The sequence below is a fragment of the Hirundo rustica genome, chromosome 14 (assembly GCF_015227805.2).
Source record: "Hirundo rustica isolate bHirRus1 chromosome 14, bHirRus1.pri.v3, whole genome shotgun sequence".
NCBI classification, from domain to species: Eukaryota; Metazoa; Chordata; class Aves; order Passeriformes; family Hirundinidae; genus Hirundo; species Hirundo rustica.
This window is the reverse complement of record NC_053463.1, coordinates 3,811,284-3,827,054: the sequence shown is the minus strand read 5'-3', so window position 1 is coordinate 3,827,054 and position 15,771 is coordinate 3,811,284. Positions and strand designations below refer to the sequence as shown.

General features: G+C 41.2%; 1 protein-coding gene across 4 annotated transcripts; it reads left to right on the top strand.

The window, feature by feature from the left end:
- UBLCP1 (ubiquitin like domain containing CTD phosphatase 1) lies at positions 1-12,338 on the top strand. 4 transcript variants are annotated; one of them, XM_040078360.2, is made up of 12 exons: positions 74-106; positions 1,179-1,292; positions 2,386-2,579; positions 2,888-2,979; positions 3,340-3,425; positions 3,515-3,630; positions 4,692-4,790; positions 5,777-5,814; positions 7,906-8,004; positions 8,445-8,561; positions 9,888-10,015; positions 11,312-12,338. In XM_040078360.2, the coding sequence occupies exons 3-12, from the start codon at positions 2,426-2,428 to the stop codon at positions 11,337-11,339; spliced, it is 957 nt and encodes a 318-aa protein (XP_039934294.1). In that variant the 5' UTR covers positions 74-106; positions 1,179-1,292; positions 2,386-2,425; the 3' UTR covers positions 11,340-12,338. The 4 variants fall into 4 exon arrangements, with proteins under 4 accessions (XP_039934296.1, XP_039934293.1, XP_039934297.1 ...); XM_040078362.1 differs by lacking the exons at positions 74-106; positions 1,179-1,292 and adding an exon at positions 1-48; XM_040078359.1 differs by lacking the exon at positions 1,179-1,292 and having other exon boundaries at positions 4-106.
- Positions 12,339-15,771: the final 3,433 nt, after the last annotated feature.

Here is a 15,771-nt window from a genome sequence, read left to right as displayed (position 1 = left end):
CCGCTTCCTGCGCGGCGGAGCCGGGACGGAGCCGGTCCCGCTGCCGGGGTGAGCGCCCGCTCCGCGCTGCCAGGGCGGGGCCGGATCGGCGGCCCCGCACAGCCCGGTGGGTACGGCGGGGGCCGGGGGGAGGCCGGGCCGGGCCGGGGGGCCGGGGGCGGGCGGGTGTCGCGGCCGGGCCGGTGCCCCCGCGGAGCGGGAGCGGGAGCGGCTCCGCGGCCGCCGCAGCGCCGAGCGGGAGCTCCCGATCGGGCCGCGCCGCTGCCGGGGCAGCCCCGGCCGGGGAGGAGAGCCCCGCGGACACCGAGACACAGACCCCGTCCCGCGCCTGTTAATGTGCTGTGGAAAGTGCGGGCCCGTGCGCTCAGCGGGCGCTTGGGGTGTTTTAGGGGGTTTACGTTTATGCTGCTTAGTGGAATTTAAAAGGTGTGGATGCCTGTCTTCCGAATGGTCCAAGGAAAGTGGTGTAGTGCTGCAGTTTAACAACAGAACTCGCGTGCTTTCTCTGACCCGTGGCCTTCCAACCCATTGGGTCTTGGTGGCCCGAGGGTCTTGTAAAGGCTTTGAAGATGAAATTAACCAAAGGAAGCTGTATTAGCTTCAGTTCTGCGCAGCAGCCAGCCCCGATGGTAGAACCCTTGGAAATCCCTCTGTATTTTTCTGCTCCCAAACCATTTTCCCATTTCCCTCAATTCGAATCCCTGAGTGTGTTGGCAGGGAAATAAAGTGTCTTATTTCCTATAGCATTTGTCATGACAGAGCTATAGATCTGTAAGGATTGAGGGTTGGCCAAATGCTCAGCTTCGGAGGGATAGTCTTTTCAATTTAGCACTGGACAGAGACTGCAGAAGTTTTCTTACAGTTCTTGCCCTGTGCATGTCCTTGCAGAATTGTTTGAGGTGTATGGTACAGGTAAGGAAATATACAATAAACTCTTCTTTCTGACTTAGTCTAAGGATTATGGACAGGCATAAGTTATGATAACGACACTTTGTATCAACAGTGTTCTACACCATGCAGCCTTAGCCTCAGTGGGATTCCTTAGTGCTTCTAAGACCCCTTTTTCATGAGTCTTTTTCACCGTGTCGTACCAGCTCCCAGTCTGATTTGACAATATTTGGGAAAAAATTAAATTCGTTTCCCAGTGATACAAGTTTTCCTCTTCAATTTGTTTTCAGGGCTCTAGAGGCAATAGTGTGGAAGTGAGGTTGGTAGTGTCCTTAGCAAGGAGGTTGTACCTAGACTAATTCTCATCTGCTCTGAGCTTGGTGGCTGTGCCTGAGCAATCACAGGTTTGTTCCCCATTGCCTTTACTGTATAAAAGAGAAAAAAAATTTCTGAGTGTGGGTAACCTCTGGGAATGCAAAGCTAGAGGGGAAGAAGGATCAGAGTTTTGGCTTCTGACATTTTTTTAAATTGCCAGACCTGCATTTCTTGGAGGTTGATCACCTTCAATTTCTCACAGATCTGCTCTCTGTTTGAATATCAGTCATTTGAGGACAATTTCACCATCAGTGGTGCAGAGGCCTTCTCTGCATCTCCTAACTGTCTGTAGCAGCCTTTTCATACCTTTCTATCTCCTTGATTCTATTTCTAAGCCCTAACAGGCAAAAATCATGTTCTTCCTTTTGCATTAAGCTAAAAATCTTGTTTTTCTGCTGTGCTTAATGTAGGACTAAACTGTTAAATACAATTTGTATAAATGATGCTGTATAAATTAAAGACAGTATAATTATGGTTATTTTGTCAGCACTGCAATGAAAGTGCCGTTCTTCGGGTGTAATTGCATTGTGTGGGAGTGTGTTTTGGCTTTGTTTTCAAATTCCTGCTTTGATATTGCTACAGTGAGATGTGACCTGGGGTGTGCATTACTGCAGGTATTGCACAGTGGAAGGGATTAGAGAAATCCAGCGCCAAAAATGGACGGTTGGGCTCAGAACTATTTTTATGGGCTTGTGTATGTTAGGGATTTCATATTTGCAGTCCTGTTATTACATCTGTAAAGGCACCCACGGCTGGTTTGGTTGCATAAGTGTTGCAGAGGACATTTCTGAGCTTTGCAATGGCTTTTGTGGTGCTGCAGTGCTCTGCTTGAGTGTGCAGTGCACAGGCTGTACCTGCACAGAACACACAGCAGATGTGAATGTGACATTGCTGAAAACATCAAAGTGGAAGTAGGAGCCCCAGTTTTAACACTGTTCCTTTTCCCTTTGTTTCAGCACTTTCTCTGCACATTTATCATCTGCTCAGGGGAAACCAACAGCTCTTTGATGTCCAATATAATACAGAGTCAAGAATGCTTTAAGTAGATGTTGTGGCTTGTCTTCTGAAAAGAGTAGTTCTCTACTTTCTTCCTTACATGATCTCTGTGTTTCCCTCCTGCAGCAGATTTTTCAGACAGTAATACTGAGCATATGCTTCAAGGATGTCTCTCTCTCTCATAATAAAATGGGGCGGACAGGAGTACACGATAACCTCGCTGTCAGAAGAAGACACAGTGTTGGACCTGAAGCAGTCTCTGAAAGGCCTCACTGGAGTGTTACCAGAGCGTCAAAAACTGCTTGGGCTTAAAATGAAGGGTAACTGTCCTTATTTACTGTTTGCTGGGGCTGTGTCTGAGGTGTTCAGGGACAAGCATCCCCCAGTCCTAGGCAGGATGTGTGCACTAACAGGGCATCCACTTCCCAGTCGTAGCTCTGAAATGAAATATGAATACAGACACTTTATACATCACTGGATATTGTTTATTATTAATACATCCACCTGGTCATTTTTTAGTGGTTGACGCTGCCCTGTCCTGGTGGGGAGGAGAATTGGGGGGGGAAAAAGAGATACAAAGAGTTCAGTGACTGAAAGATAATAAAATATGATGTAATACTAATTACAGGCAAACCTGCAGATGATGATGTTAAGCTTGGAGCCCTCAAGTTGAAACCAAATACTAAGATAATGATGATGGGAACTCGTGAAGAGAGTTTGGTAAATAATTTACTTGTTTATTAGCTTAAACAGGAAAAAAATGCTTCATGTCTCCTAATTGTGATTGTAAATGTTGAGTATTCCAGTCATCATTTTAAAAAATGACAATGCAATAGATTTCTGTTGGCAGTTTTTAATGTAAACTTTGCTGCAAAACTCTCAGAGCAATGCACTCATGAAACTCCTGTGGTGTTCTGCACTTGAAGTACAAACCTATTATGATACTGACTTTTTAAATCTGAACAATCATCAGTATACTTTAGTAATTCTTTCCACTAGTAAAGTGAAACAATTTTGTTTAAATAGTATTTGTTTTCCCTCTCTGATCCTCATTATCTTTTATTGTTTTTATTCCTCTAGGAAGATGTCCTTGGGCCACCTCCAGATAATGATGATGTGGTCAATGACTTTGACATTGAAGAGGAAGTTGTGGAAGTAGAAAATAGGTTAGGAGTTCAAGCTAGTAAAACAGTTTATTATTGACTGTAGAGTGTGCATTTTAATTAACTGTAACTTTTTTGCACTGTTACATCAGGGAAGAAAATCTACTAAAAATTTCCCGTAGAGTTAAAGAATACAAAGTGGAAATTCTGAATCCTCCTAGAGAAGGGAAAAAGCTGCTGGTACTAGATGTTGATTATACACTGTTTGGTGAGTTTTTATGCAATTTGTGGTTTTTCTGTATTTAAGAGCTCAATTTGTTTGCCAGATCAGGTTTCTTGATTTTTTCCTTTCCTGTGTTGTACAACGTAACTTCTGCTTTGTATGGTTTTGTGGTCTTCTGCTCACATTTTAAAAAGCATTTTAAAACATTGCATGTTGTTGATTTTAGTGCAACAACTATTTAATTGCTGCAAAAAGACAAAAAAGCAGCAATTTGTTCTTCTGTCCTGATAGTCTTTCCCTTGACAACGTGTATCTTGACCATCACAGTAGCAAGATATTGTAAAATAATTTCCCATTCTGTACCTGATTGACTCTACTTTTGGGGGGAGTGGGAGAACAGCTTCAAATTTTATTTACATATCATTACTAAACATTCACAAAAACAAGTTTTACTTGAAAATTCTGTCAAGCTGGTTTTTTTTTTCGAAAGCCAGAACTTTCCTTTTGACTTAACTTTCTGGTTTGTAGGTGTGCCGTGGCAGCATGACTGTGAGCAGTAAATAATACCTTCTCTTATACCCTTTCCTTAGCTTTCCTTTTTGATGACATTTGTTTCCAATCTGACATCAAAATTCAACCTGTTTCTAAGTTTAAAATTTTTATTGAGAGGTCTTCTGCTGGCAGATTTTGCAGCAGTTCTGGACTTGGAACAGGGAATGTTTGCATCTCAGAAATGAGCTTGATATATGTTCACACAATTAACTGGAGTAGGTTTGAAGGAATCTGTTTCATATCTGGCCAGTTACTAATTTGCTAAGTACACAGATGATTTGCCCTAACTCTTCAAAGATATGCTCAGAGATCTCTTGATTTAATTATTGCTAAGCCCTCAAGCAGCTGTGAGACCAACAGATAAATATTCCCTCTGCTTTGTCTTTCCACCTTTAAAATGGGAATGGGAGTTTGATATCAAATCATTCATGATCTTAAAGTGCTTCAGTGCTCCCCTCATGAAACTTTGAGTCTCTGGATAGAAAGGAAAACAGACTGGACTTTAATAACTAATACTTTAATACTGAATTCCTTATCTCCCATATTCTTTTTAGACCACAGGTCTTGTGCAGAAACTGGGGTAGAACTGATGAGGCCATACCTTCACGAATTCCTGACTTCTGCATATGAGGACTATGATATTGTAATTTGGTGTAAGTATTATACTCTATGCCTAAGAATTTATTGTAAATTGTCATCCAGGGCACAGACTCCAGGTGGGAGGTTTTTATATTGCTTTTTAGTGTGAGTCACAAGATCTAAAACAATAGAGAAGGGTTTGGCTGTAATTCACACAACTATTAGAGATATTTCAGAAAAATACCAATTCTAATGTGAAAAAGCCCCACATATTGCTCACAAGAATGGGTTTAGTCACAGGATAAAGCTCAGCATCACTTTACTGAGTGTTGCTTTGTACAAAGAAGTGCTTGAAATAACAGAACTGTATAATCAACATTAGCTCACTGTTTGATAGTGATTTTACAAATAATCTCAGTGCAGACAACACATAGTGAACTGCCAAATGAACCAAACTCTCCTGTCTGCAGGGGTGCTTGGTTGATCCTTTGCCTTTGCATTCTAGTTCAATTCCTGTCCAAGAGATGGAGAACAGACTTTAGCCAGTGCAGGGTTCAAACCGTATTAAAATTATGTTAGAAAATTCCAATTTCATAGTCTTGAACAACGTTTCTGCATATTCTTAGATCAGTCGGCAATGTTTCCACTTTGTCCTTTGCAGATTTTATGTATTCCTATCATTGCTTCCAGGACAAAATCCTTTATAGGCAGTGAGGTTCCTAAAGCCAAGGGTATCCCACTCTTACAGCCTTGCAGGCCATAGTTCAGTAACTGCTGATCTAGAAAATGGTTTAAATATTTGCAGGGCTTCATCTAGTTGATAATTTGAAAAGTAAGCTCTTCCAAACAAAAACAGACTTCCATGAAGGAAGACTTTCTTTAAGGCAGTGGCCCTAAAAGCTGCAACAAAGGTGGATCTTTCTAAAATTCAATTTTGTGTAAAAATTTGACATATTAAGTGAACAAGTTCTTGGCTTATTTCTTTTTTTTTTTTTTTTTTGCCTGCCAATGACTTATTTTGATAAACTATTCTTTCTGTTTTCTCCCTTGTGTGTTTCAGCTGCTACTAACATGAAGTGGATTGAAGCCAAAATGAAAGTAAGTTGTTCTGAATACATGGGGTTTGTTTCTGGTCTGGGTAACTCTTCATGCAGCTGGGCTCATGCTCAGCGTTGTAGAGCAAGTTAGAAACAGGAGGTTGTATGGATCATAACCTGAGTTGTTTCAATTTCCATAGTCACTTGAAACTATCACAAAACTAGATTAAATCTAATTTTAGAATTCCACACAAACTGTCAGCAGCAGGTGCTAAATTTAGCAGAACTAAACACAAGTCAGTACTTGCTGAAACTTGGATTCGTCACGCAGCCCTGCACAGTTGCTTTCATCTTACCTCTAATTATAGAGCTCCAGTCTTTAAATGGGATTTTTTTTAAGGAACAGACAGATGTGACACGCTGGAGTAGGTTATCAAGAGGAAACTCTTTTCATATTTATCTTTACCTCTTGCAGCTGGGGGTTGCTTCCTCTGCCTTGTTAAACATCCCATAAGAGCTCTTTCCCTTTCTGGTTTCTTCCCTACTGGAATCAGGCAGGAAGCCAGTTTTGAACAGCTGACTTTGTGGTAAACATATTTACAGTCAGGCTTAGCTCTAAATCTAATGAGCTTACTAAGAACTGCTGTGTTTTTGGTTGGTGGATTGGGGGTTTCTTATGTTTATAAATCAAGAGTTATTTCCATTCCAGGAAAAACCTTTCTGAATTTAAGCTTTTATTATGCACTATTTTTTCAGGCTTTCACAGAGCAAAGCACGGCGTTCTCTTCCTCAAAATAATTTGTCGTTACAATTTTTTCTAAGCAAAAACACCTCTCAGAAATGAGAATCTTTAATCAGAGCTATGAAGTGGAGTTAGTGCAAGTAAAATCAACGTTGAGCCTTGCAAACATTGCATTCTCGTGGCAGTGTCACACATTTACTTTGTGTTGTCACAGCAGTGCTAGGACTCAATCTTGTGGAAAACCATTGTTCAAAACTGGGCTCTTTCCCCTGCCCTGGTCACCCCTCTGCATTTCCAGGTTGCTTTTCCAGCCCTCCTCCTGGATCCTGATCCACTGAGATTCCTGCCACTAGATGCCACTTTCTGTTTCTCCTTAAACTGAGGGCACCAGGGGTGCTTCCCTCCAAGAGTTTCACTTTTGGTCAGGGAGCAGTGATTCCAGCAGGAGTTGGCATTAAAATTTCTGCTTTAAAGTACAAAGCAGGAACAGCATTAAAAAGAAGGGAGCATCACACAAGCAAATTTAGTCTCTCAGTTACCACCCTTTTATGCCTGAAATTCAAACATTCTAGAACAGCTGGTTCTGTCAGTTTAACAAGATAGTGACCCAGGTAGGTAGAGCATTTCATTTGCAAGATTCCATTTTTAAATAAAAGCAAACCAGTTAAGTGTGGCTGCACAGTTGCAAGAGAGCTTCTGCAGTGGGCATTTCTCCCTGCTGTACAGGTTTGCATATTGCTGCTGTTTCACACACCAGAAATTGTCAGCAATATCTCTGTTGTACCATCTCAGCAGATTTTATTGGTACTTTTCAGCTTTGGAAAGGATTTGAAATGGAAATTATGTTCCCTCATCTAGATAAAGGCTTTTATTTCTAAAAGGGTTGTTTTACTTAGAGTATTTCAGGAGCTACCAAATCTTAAAAGTGCAAATTGACACTAAGATTGATTATCTTGGACTTGTGCACGAGGCAACAGTCACAGTGAGCTGTGCCTGGATATTCCATCTTGGATTGGGTTGTGATTTGTGCAGATCACTGCGAGGAACAAAGAGCAGCCAGAACACAATTGCTGTAAAGTTAAGTTGTGTACAACTTGTGAGAGGTTGTGCACGAAGGCATGAGCAAAACCTCTCTGTATTTTGCCTCCTCTGCAGAGTTGCTTTGATTTTCTGCTGGCATCAGCTGTTAAGTTCCTGATATTAAACACTAAAAATAAATCCCTGTGTGCACTTTTATGATCCTCATTGTGTAACAAATCTAAATTTCCCCGGGTATCTATTTTTAGCGTGTCTCTGGTAAACCTCCACAGCTCACCCCGTGACAAGCAGTGTACTATAATTGTGGCTCCAGTTATTGAGCAGTAAAACTGTCATAATTAGGAGCTTTAATCATAGATCTTTGTGATGCAGGAGCTTGGGGTGAGTACCAATGCAAACTACAAGATAACTTTCATGCTGGACAGTGCTGCCATGATAACAGTGCACACGCCTCGGAGAGGACTAATAGATGTAAGTACCAATTTTTCTCCTACTCATTTTCTACATTCAGCTGGCATTTTATCACACCCCTTTAAAGTATTCAACAAAAAAAGTTGTTTGGGAGTTTTCATGCAGAAAAACCACAAGAATATTGAACCCACAGATTTTTTTCTTCTGAAAGTCTCTATTAATGTTTTGAGTGGTATATTTAGATGTCACGGCTTTTAAATCAAACTGTAGGTAACTGTTGCAAGAAAACTTTGTACCAACAAAAAGGTTTTCCTTAGGGTGGGAGGTATTTATGTTAGATTATTTCACATCTTCCTTTGTTAAAGCCAGCCTGCTAATGGTAAAGCAGAAGAACACAAGTGTTCATTCAAGTTAGGACTCAGGTTCCTATAGATGCCATTTTCATCTCCTGCATGTGATCTGATTTACCTCAGATACCTTGTGTTGTGCTGTGTCTGCAGGTGAAGCCTCTTGGTGTGATCTGGGGAAAGTTTTCAGAATATTACAGCAAAAAAAATACTATTATGTTTGATGATATTGGCCGAAACTTCCTGATGAACCCACAGAACGGACTCAAGGTAATGTAAACTGGAATTTTCACTTACTGCTACTTTTTCTTGTTTCTTCAACTAATACTTTCTCCTACTTCTTTGCTGTAGCATAAAGACTGTTCTTAACTAGCAAAGATGCTTGTTTTGTTAAACCTTTTAATTTACAGTGCCATTTGTCTGGATTAGTATTTCCTTAATAGTAGTATTAAATAAACCTTGTGTCACTCTTAAGTTTAATAGATTGCCAAAATCAATGAAATTGTTATTTCTGCTTAAGTTACACCTGCAAGCTGTAATCAAGCTGGGCATTGCTGACAGGCACCATTGAAAATGTGATGTTCAATCTCCAGAGTGGTCATATTCAAAAATAAGTCAAAGAACAAGTGGTTGTACTTCATCATAGTATGACAGGATAATCACAGGTATTCTATATGAGAAATAATTAGTACCTTGCACCATTTCGACTATATAACAGCAAATACTTCATTTTATACAACCATCAACCAGTGTGGGCTCTGTTATTACTGCTGGTTCTGAAAAAGAAGAGTGCAACTTAAATTTCTACATACATGTGATTGTAGAGCAGCGTTGCACTAAAAGAACTTGCACAAGTCTCTCTAAGAAAGAAAAAGATGTTTTCAAATGCAGAAATTCCAAGATGGTGTCTCTTTGAAAGTATCCATGACGTGGAGAGCAGTTGATGAGATCTAACAGGATTATCTTAACTGGAAGGAGAATCAGGAATAGCGAAGATCTTGCTGGGAGGGGATTATCCAGAGAGGTTCCTCGAGCTCAGATTGGAAAGATGTTTGTCAAAATGTTGTTAACAGCTGCAGACAAGAGCACTGAGTCACTAAAACAAGGCCCAGGTATGATGCATTCCAAGCTCAAAGCAGTTGTCAGATAAGCTTTGCTTCTGGTATCTCTTTTCACAACAGCTCTGGTTGTAGTCAAAGGCTTTTTGCTGGAAAAGATCACCCGGTTCCAATGATGCCACACAGCTCAGAATGCGGAGCTGAAAACCCCTCCTGCAAACTTGTCTGTGAAATCAATTAGAAAATGTGACAGCCCATTCCAGATCATTTTATCAGTCTGTATGGGAGGGGAAGGCTTGAAGAAATGCAAGAGAAAAGGTGCAAGGCAAAAGCCCCTCACAGTCCAGTTTGCATGAACAGGACAAATTGGATCTGACCACTACTGGAAAAGGTTTTTCTTCCTCTTACCTGTGAAAAGTTATAACTTGTCACATTACTGAAAATATATTTGTGTCAGGTGGCAAATGATAGAGAATCTAAAGCTTTTTTTTTCCTTCTGTGAGCAGATGGTTATATCAAGTTTATTTCTTTTGTATAGATAAGGCCTTTTATGAAAGCACATTTAAATCGGGATAAAGACAAGGAGCTGCTAAAGCTCACCCAATACCTCAAAGAAATAGCAAAATTAGATGACTTTTTGGAGCTGAATCACAAACATTGGGAAAGGTAAGAACAAAGTCAAAATTCTTGCTTCCTTCTGTCCCTGACCCCTGTTTTGTTTGAGGTTGTCTCCGCAAACACCAGAAACTGATGAACTTTAGAACTTAGAGTTATAATGGTCCTCTGGTTTGAGGAGAATTTTAATAGGGCTAAAATGATAATATTTTGACAGAATACATTATTTTTCTACTTCTCCAATATTCAGCACTGCCAATTATGCATCCTAAAAGGAAAAGAATTTTAAAGGAACGTGGTCCCTGGAAACCTCTTTCTTTCCACCCCAGCCAAGTTAGACTGTGGGTTCAGATCCCAAATCCTTTGTTTTAAGGCAACTTCTCTAGAAGTTACTTGAAAGCTTTGTGGTCTTAGTGTAGTTCTCAGGCACCATCCAGGCTGGGTGGTATTGCAGGATTCATCAGCTCCAAGTTACTGTCTTATGAACAAGAGTTTTCCAAGTGCTCAGGGCACCAGTTAGCATCCTAATTCTTGCTAGGAAATCATTAACTGAAGGGCTTGAGCAAAATTATTCTTGGTTTTATGCAACAGCCAGGGGCTTCAATGCATGTGAAGAAAAACTGTTGGAAAACCACACCTTCAGTGTTTGAAAAAAGGAACCTTACAGGCTTGGTACAATTCCTCTTTTCTGATTAGAACAGAAAGTGAAATGTTAAACCTTAAAATCAGTGAAATTCACTGGATATTTCACACAGTCACTGAAATTGGTTGGATTCTCTCTGCTAGAGTATTTGCAAAGCCTTCACTGTCACACCACACTGAAGATGGAGGCAGATTGCTCGAGCTCTGGTGCTAAGAGAGCTGTGAGATCAGAATACGAGCAGCTCAGAGTCACTCAGATTCTCCAGAGAAGCTGCTGGAGGGTTGTTCTTTTCAGTTTATGCTGGATCAGTTCATTAAAGTCCTGAATTCATTTGAAGGAGTGCCATTACTAATGGGCCTTTTTATCTTAAAGGATATAAAAGCCACTTCTCCAACTGATGTAATTTTCCATCCTCTCAGGACGAAACAGGTTTCTATTTCCTTCCTCCCTTTTGTTTAAAAAGCCTGATAGAGTCTAACTAAAACATGACTTTGAATTACCGCAAGATAACCTATCATGGAATTGAATGATGTTGAAATCAAATAAAAATCATAAATGGCATTGATTGCATTTTTAATTTTAGGTTATCAGTAGGAGGATTGTTGGTGAGAAAAGAAAGCAGAGTTATACTTTGATCTTAAGATCCCGCGTATATTTGTGGCCACCTCTTACTTGGTGAAAAACTCTACTTTTGTTTCTTTCAGGTATCTTTCGAAGAAGCAAGGACAATAACACTAATAAAACTGTGTGGCACTGAATTGAAGGGAACATCACTAAGATCATTGGACTTTTCCTTGCTTTTGTGCTAGAGTATAATAGTGCTGGACACTGGACCCAATGCCAGAACGACTGCTAAACTTGGTCTTCCAGTTGGTTGGTTGTGGGTTTTTTAAAAGATCACAGTAATAAGCTCAAAGTGGGAGAAACAAGTCAGTTGCTTTTTCTTGCATTCAGTTCTGGTGTTACTTCTCAAAATACTTTCCTCTCCTTTGCTGCTGAAGTACAACCATAACCATCAAAGACCAAAACCATTCTGAGACTAGGAAAAAAAAAAATATTTAGACCAAAAAAGTTGATTAAAAAGCCAACCTTGGCAGTGTGTGAATTGTATAAGTCCTCTATTCCCTCCATCTTTAGAAACAGTCTCCCTCTCCCATTCCAGTATTTAAGTCTATGAATTACAAGTTGTCTAAGTTTGGTATGTATTAGTATGTCAGTGTTTCTCTGTGCAAGACAGTAAGATGGGAAAGTACCACCTGTGTGGCCAGGTTACCCCAGTGTGTGAACTTGTACTATAAAGCAGTGTTTACTGGAAAACAAAAGATTGAAGTTTGAGGGAGAGAAACCCACTGTTACTTGGTCAGTGAAAAGCAGTCTGCCTGAACAAATCCCCGTATGTCAGACAAAGGGTGTAAACCTCAGATGGGAAAGTCACATTCCTAACAAAGCATGAACAAAACCCTTGTTCTCTTCTAGCTAAATCTTGTCAAAGTGCAAACACTGTGTTTAAATACAATATTCAGCCATACTGTTCTTAAAATATCATTTACTTGCGCTGCTTATGCCTGCAGTATAGAAGTGTGACGTGACTGCTGTTTGGCATTTCCAACACTTGTGCATTATGCAGTTCATGGATTTGAAAGAAGACTGACCCTTTCAAATAAAAAAAATGGTATATATTGTTCTTAAGGAACTATAGCAGTTGTGTAAATAATAAATACCTTTTTCATACTTTTTTGTCCTGTGCTGCCTTCATTAGTCAGTTTGCGTAACAGAGGTACCATTGATAGTATTAATTTGGGATTGGGTTTGGAGGATTTGTTTGGGTTCCAGAGACGCCAGGTTTGTGTCAGGAGTTGAGTAAGAGCCTGGTAAGTGCCTCTGTGGATTAGGGAAGTGGTGCAGCACCAGGCTGGCCAGGAAAGGAGCCCTGACAGCACATGTCAGGCTGTCAGGACAGCAGGCACAAATGAGCTGCTGGGACGAGCACTCGAGGCTCCGGCTCAGTGACCTGTCACAAAATATCCAGGTCCTTGTCCAGGGCTCTGTGTGCTTTAGTGCCAACCCAAGCTGCCTTTGAAATGAGCAAACCAGAAACCTGACACATAAAAGTGGTGGTTTAGGTGAGAATGGAGGGTGAAGATCGGCAGTTTTGTGTCCTAGAGCTGATTTCTGATGGAGGAGCTGCCTGACCCCAGTACAGACAGCACAGGGAGAATCCCTGAGCTTACTGCAGTGATCCTTTCCTGGAGAAGCTGCAGCAGCAGAGATCATGGAATGTAGGACTGGTGTATGGTGCACTGGAATTCCTTTGACTTCAAACAGTGGAAAGAAGTCAAGGTATTGCAGTTAGATCACGTGTGGAGTTTGTGCTGGGCAGAGAGAAACAAACCAAGGGAATGTATTTAAGCATGTGCCTGTATTTTTTGCTCAAAATTGGCTGACAAACAGCAGGCTACAGTGAACGAGCAATACTCATTTCTATTGCTTTACACAAGGAATGTTTAAAAAATCAGTCTTGATTTTTTTTCAGTGACACGGGGGTTTTGCCCCAGAATTTGAGAGTATTCACTGCTCCGAAGGAGAAGTGCACTCCCCTCTCAAATATTTCATAAGCTGAGCTGGAGCATGGGAGTGTGATCTCAGTGTGATGTAACACAGCGCTGTTGCTGACAAGTTTTATGACTAATATCATTTCCCTTACCATGTTTTCTGTTTGAAGACTAGTCTTGCAGTTTGATTTGGTTATCTTCTGAAAATGCTGCTGGGATTTACTTGGCTGAGACATGGCTAAGATTTTTGAGATCATGAAGCTGTGGATAAAGCAAGCACAAGCCTGATATTCAAATCACAAGAATCAGGCGTCACTGATGGGAGAGTGGGTTAAAAATGGTAAAAGCAGCAGGAAGAATTCTGGATTTTGTTGCCATGGTTGGTTGTGGAGCCAGGTGGCATCAGCAGGTTCAGAAAGGAATTCAGCACCTTCATAGAAAAATCCACATGCAGGAGCTAAAGGGAATAGCACTGAAGGGAATAGGAAGGCCTATCAGCCTGCAATAAAAGACTTGGAGGTGCTCAGGAAGATGGGAGTGGGTCGCACAGAGCAGCTCCTCACTGACTACAGGGCTGCTCTGGGCTACGATGTGACTGTGCCAAACTACCACAGTAACTGCAAGGATAAAGGAGTAGTTTCCTGCTTAGCCCACAACAATGTATTTATTGCTCATGGATGCAGAGGAAAACACCTGTGCTGATTTTTTGTTTCGCCAATAGGGCAGGCAGTCTTGACCTACTCATATTTCCAAAATAACACAAGTAGGAGAATAACGACGGACAGCAAAGTTTAAAGGTTTATTCCCTGCTAACGTTTACTTTCCTTTTAGATTATATTGAGGTGCCTGAGAAGTACTTGATTAATGGCTTTCACTATCTCTATTAAAAGAAACAGTATTAAAGTATAATTAAAGAGAGGGAGCGTACAGCTTAATTACAGAACTCATAATTTACTGTTCTGCAAAACTCTGGAGAAGCATTAAATGGAGTCTGAACTATTCCAAATATTTTCATGCGTCAGAGACTGTCTCGGGCTCCCAGTACATGTCAAACATTTTGTATGGTGTTCTGTCTGATTATTCAGAGCAGAAGAGACAGTCCATTTCAAAATGAAGTTATTTCAGTAAGCCCTGGATACCTGACAGCTCCAATGCCTCGCTGTGGCATGAATGCTCATCACTGGAGGTACATGGAGTGACAGCTGAAGCCAGCAACTGAGCTGCAAATTCAGCCCCACAAATCCTGCTGCATGACTGTGAAATCTACAGTTAGTTGCCAATTTTTGTTCCTGACTTGACATTCAACTGACAGCAAGTGGATGCCAAAGGGTTTAAGACAATTTTCCGCTCTGTCTGTTCAGGATGTATTTAAGACTGATGTGAGAAGTGCTGAATACTTGCTCCCAATAAGGCAAAGGTCAGGTAAAAAGTGTATTTCAGAGGGTAAAGGAAAGTACACAGTTTTCCTGATTCATTAAAGCTGCTTAGAACAAGAAATGCCGGATGAAGAGGCAGAATCCTTGGACATTTCACTGCTGTCACTGCAGCAGTTGTGGCAGGCACTAGTGGGTATTAGCAGCTGCTGCACACAGTGAAGGATGCCTGATGAAGTGCTTTGGCTGGGGGATTGACAGAGAAAAATTTCAGTGAAGAGAAAATGTTGGGGAAGAGAATAACAGGAGCAGATGATAAAAATACTGCTCTATCCTAGGGAAGACAAGGGACATCTTGCAGGCATTACAAGTTTCTTGTGTGAGCAATATTGGCAATATCTCGTTAGCAGGGACTGGTGCTGAAATCCATGCTTTGAATGGTCTCTGCACCAGCAAGGACATGGTTTAGATACAAGCAGCCTCAAAGATTCAACAAGGACTGCCTCGTGATGGCAGGTGAACAGCTCTGGTTAGGTTTTCCTAAAAAGAGTGAAAAAGGGCTCACAGTGCCAAGTTTGACTCTCCTGGCTTTATCTGCTGCACCACGCCACTTTAGACCCGTTTTTTCCCAGCCCATCTCTATCATCCGCAATTATCCTTTGGATCACTGATAACCACACAAGGCCTCAACCTCATTCATGCCTCAGCCCCTTTCTGATGGTGTTTCATAACTGAGAACTTCAAAATGAACTATTTATATACTGATGAGCTTTCTCATAAAGCCCTGAGCTTCATTATTTATGCTTATTTAGGAAGTTTGCTCGTCTCTGGAGATCCTTTCATGCTGCTTTGAGCACTTGGATGCTCATTTAGCTCTCAGGAGTCCGTGCTGAGCTTGGCCTGTGTCCTTGCCACACACAGTCACACACAATGCCATGCCATTAATTTCTATGTCTCTCTTGGCAAATAGCTTTCCCACCAATTCATTTTCTGTTAAGAACGGGTACAAGTCAAAGGGAGCTTGTTCTCAAATTGCATAATGCTCAGAGCTCGACGGCTGGGGTGCTGGGCACAGTGAAAAGTACCTCATTAACACCCCTTGAAAGTTTTTGTTGTGTTCTTTCTTCTTCTTTAAACTGCCTAGTTGGAATTGCAGACCCACTCTGCTCATGGCCCACCATTTGTCAAGGTGCTCATATATCAGAAAAGAGCAGCTTTTATCATTTATCACAGCAGGGG

What these genes read in the sequence shown, in the direction of transcription:
- UBLCP1 (XM_040078362.1), top strand. Translation starts at nt 2,426, where the DNA reads ATGTCTCTCTCTCTCATAATAAAATGGGGCGGACAGGAGTACACGATA. An exon ending in GGATTGAAGCCAAAATGAAA is followed by an intron (nt 5,815 to 7,905) that starts GTAAGTTGTTCT and finishes TTTGTGATGCAG; the next exon opens with GAGCTTGGGGTGAGTACCAA. An exon ending in ACCCACAGAACGGACTCAAG is followed by an intron (nt 8,562 to 9,887) that starts GTAATGTAAACT and finishes TCTTTTGTATAG; the next exon opens with ATAAGGCCTTTTATGAAAGC.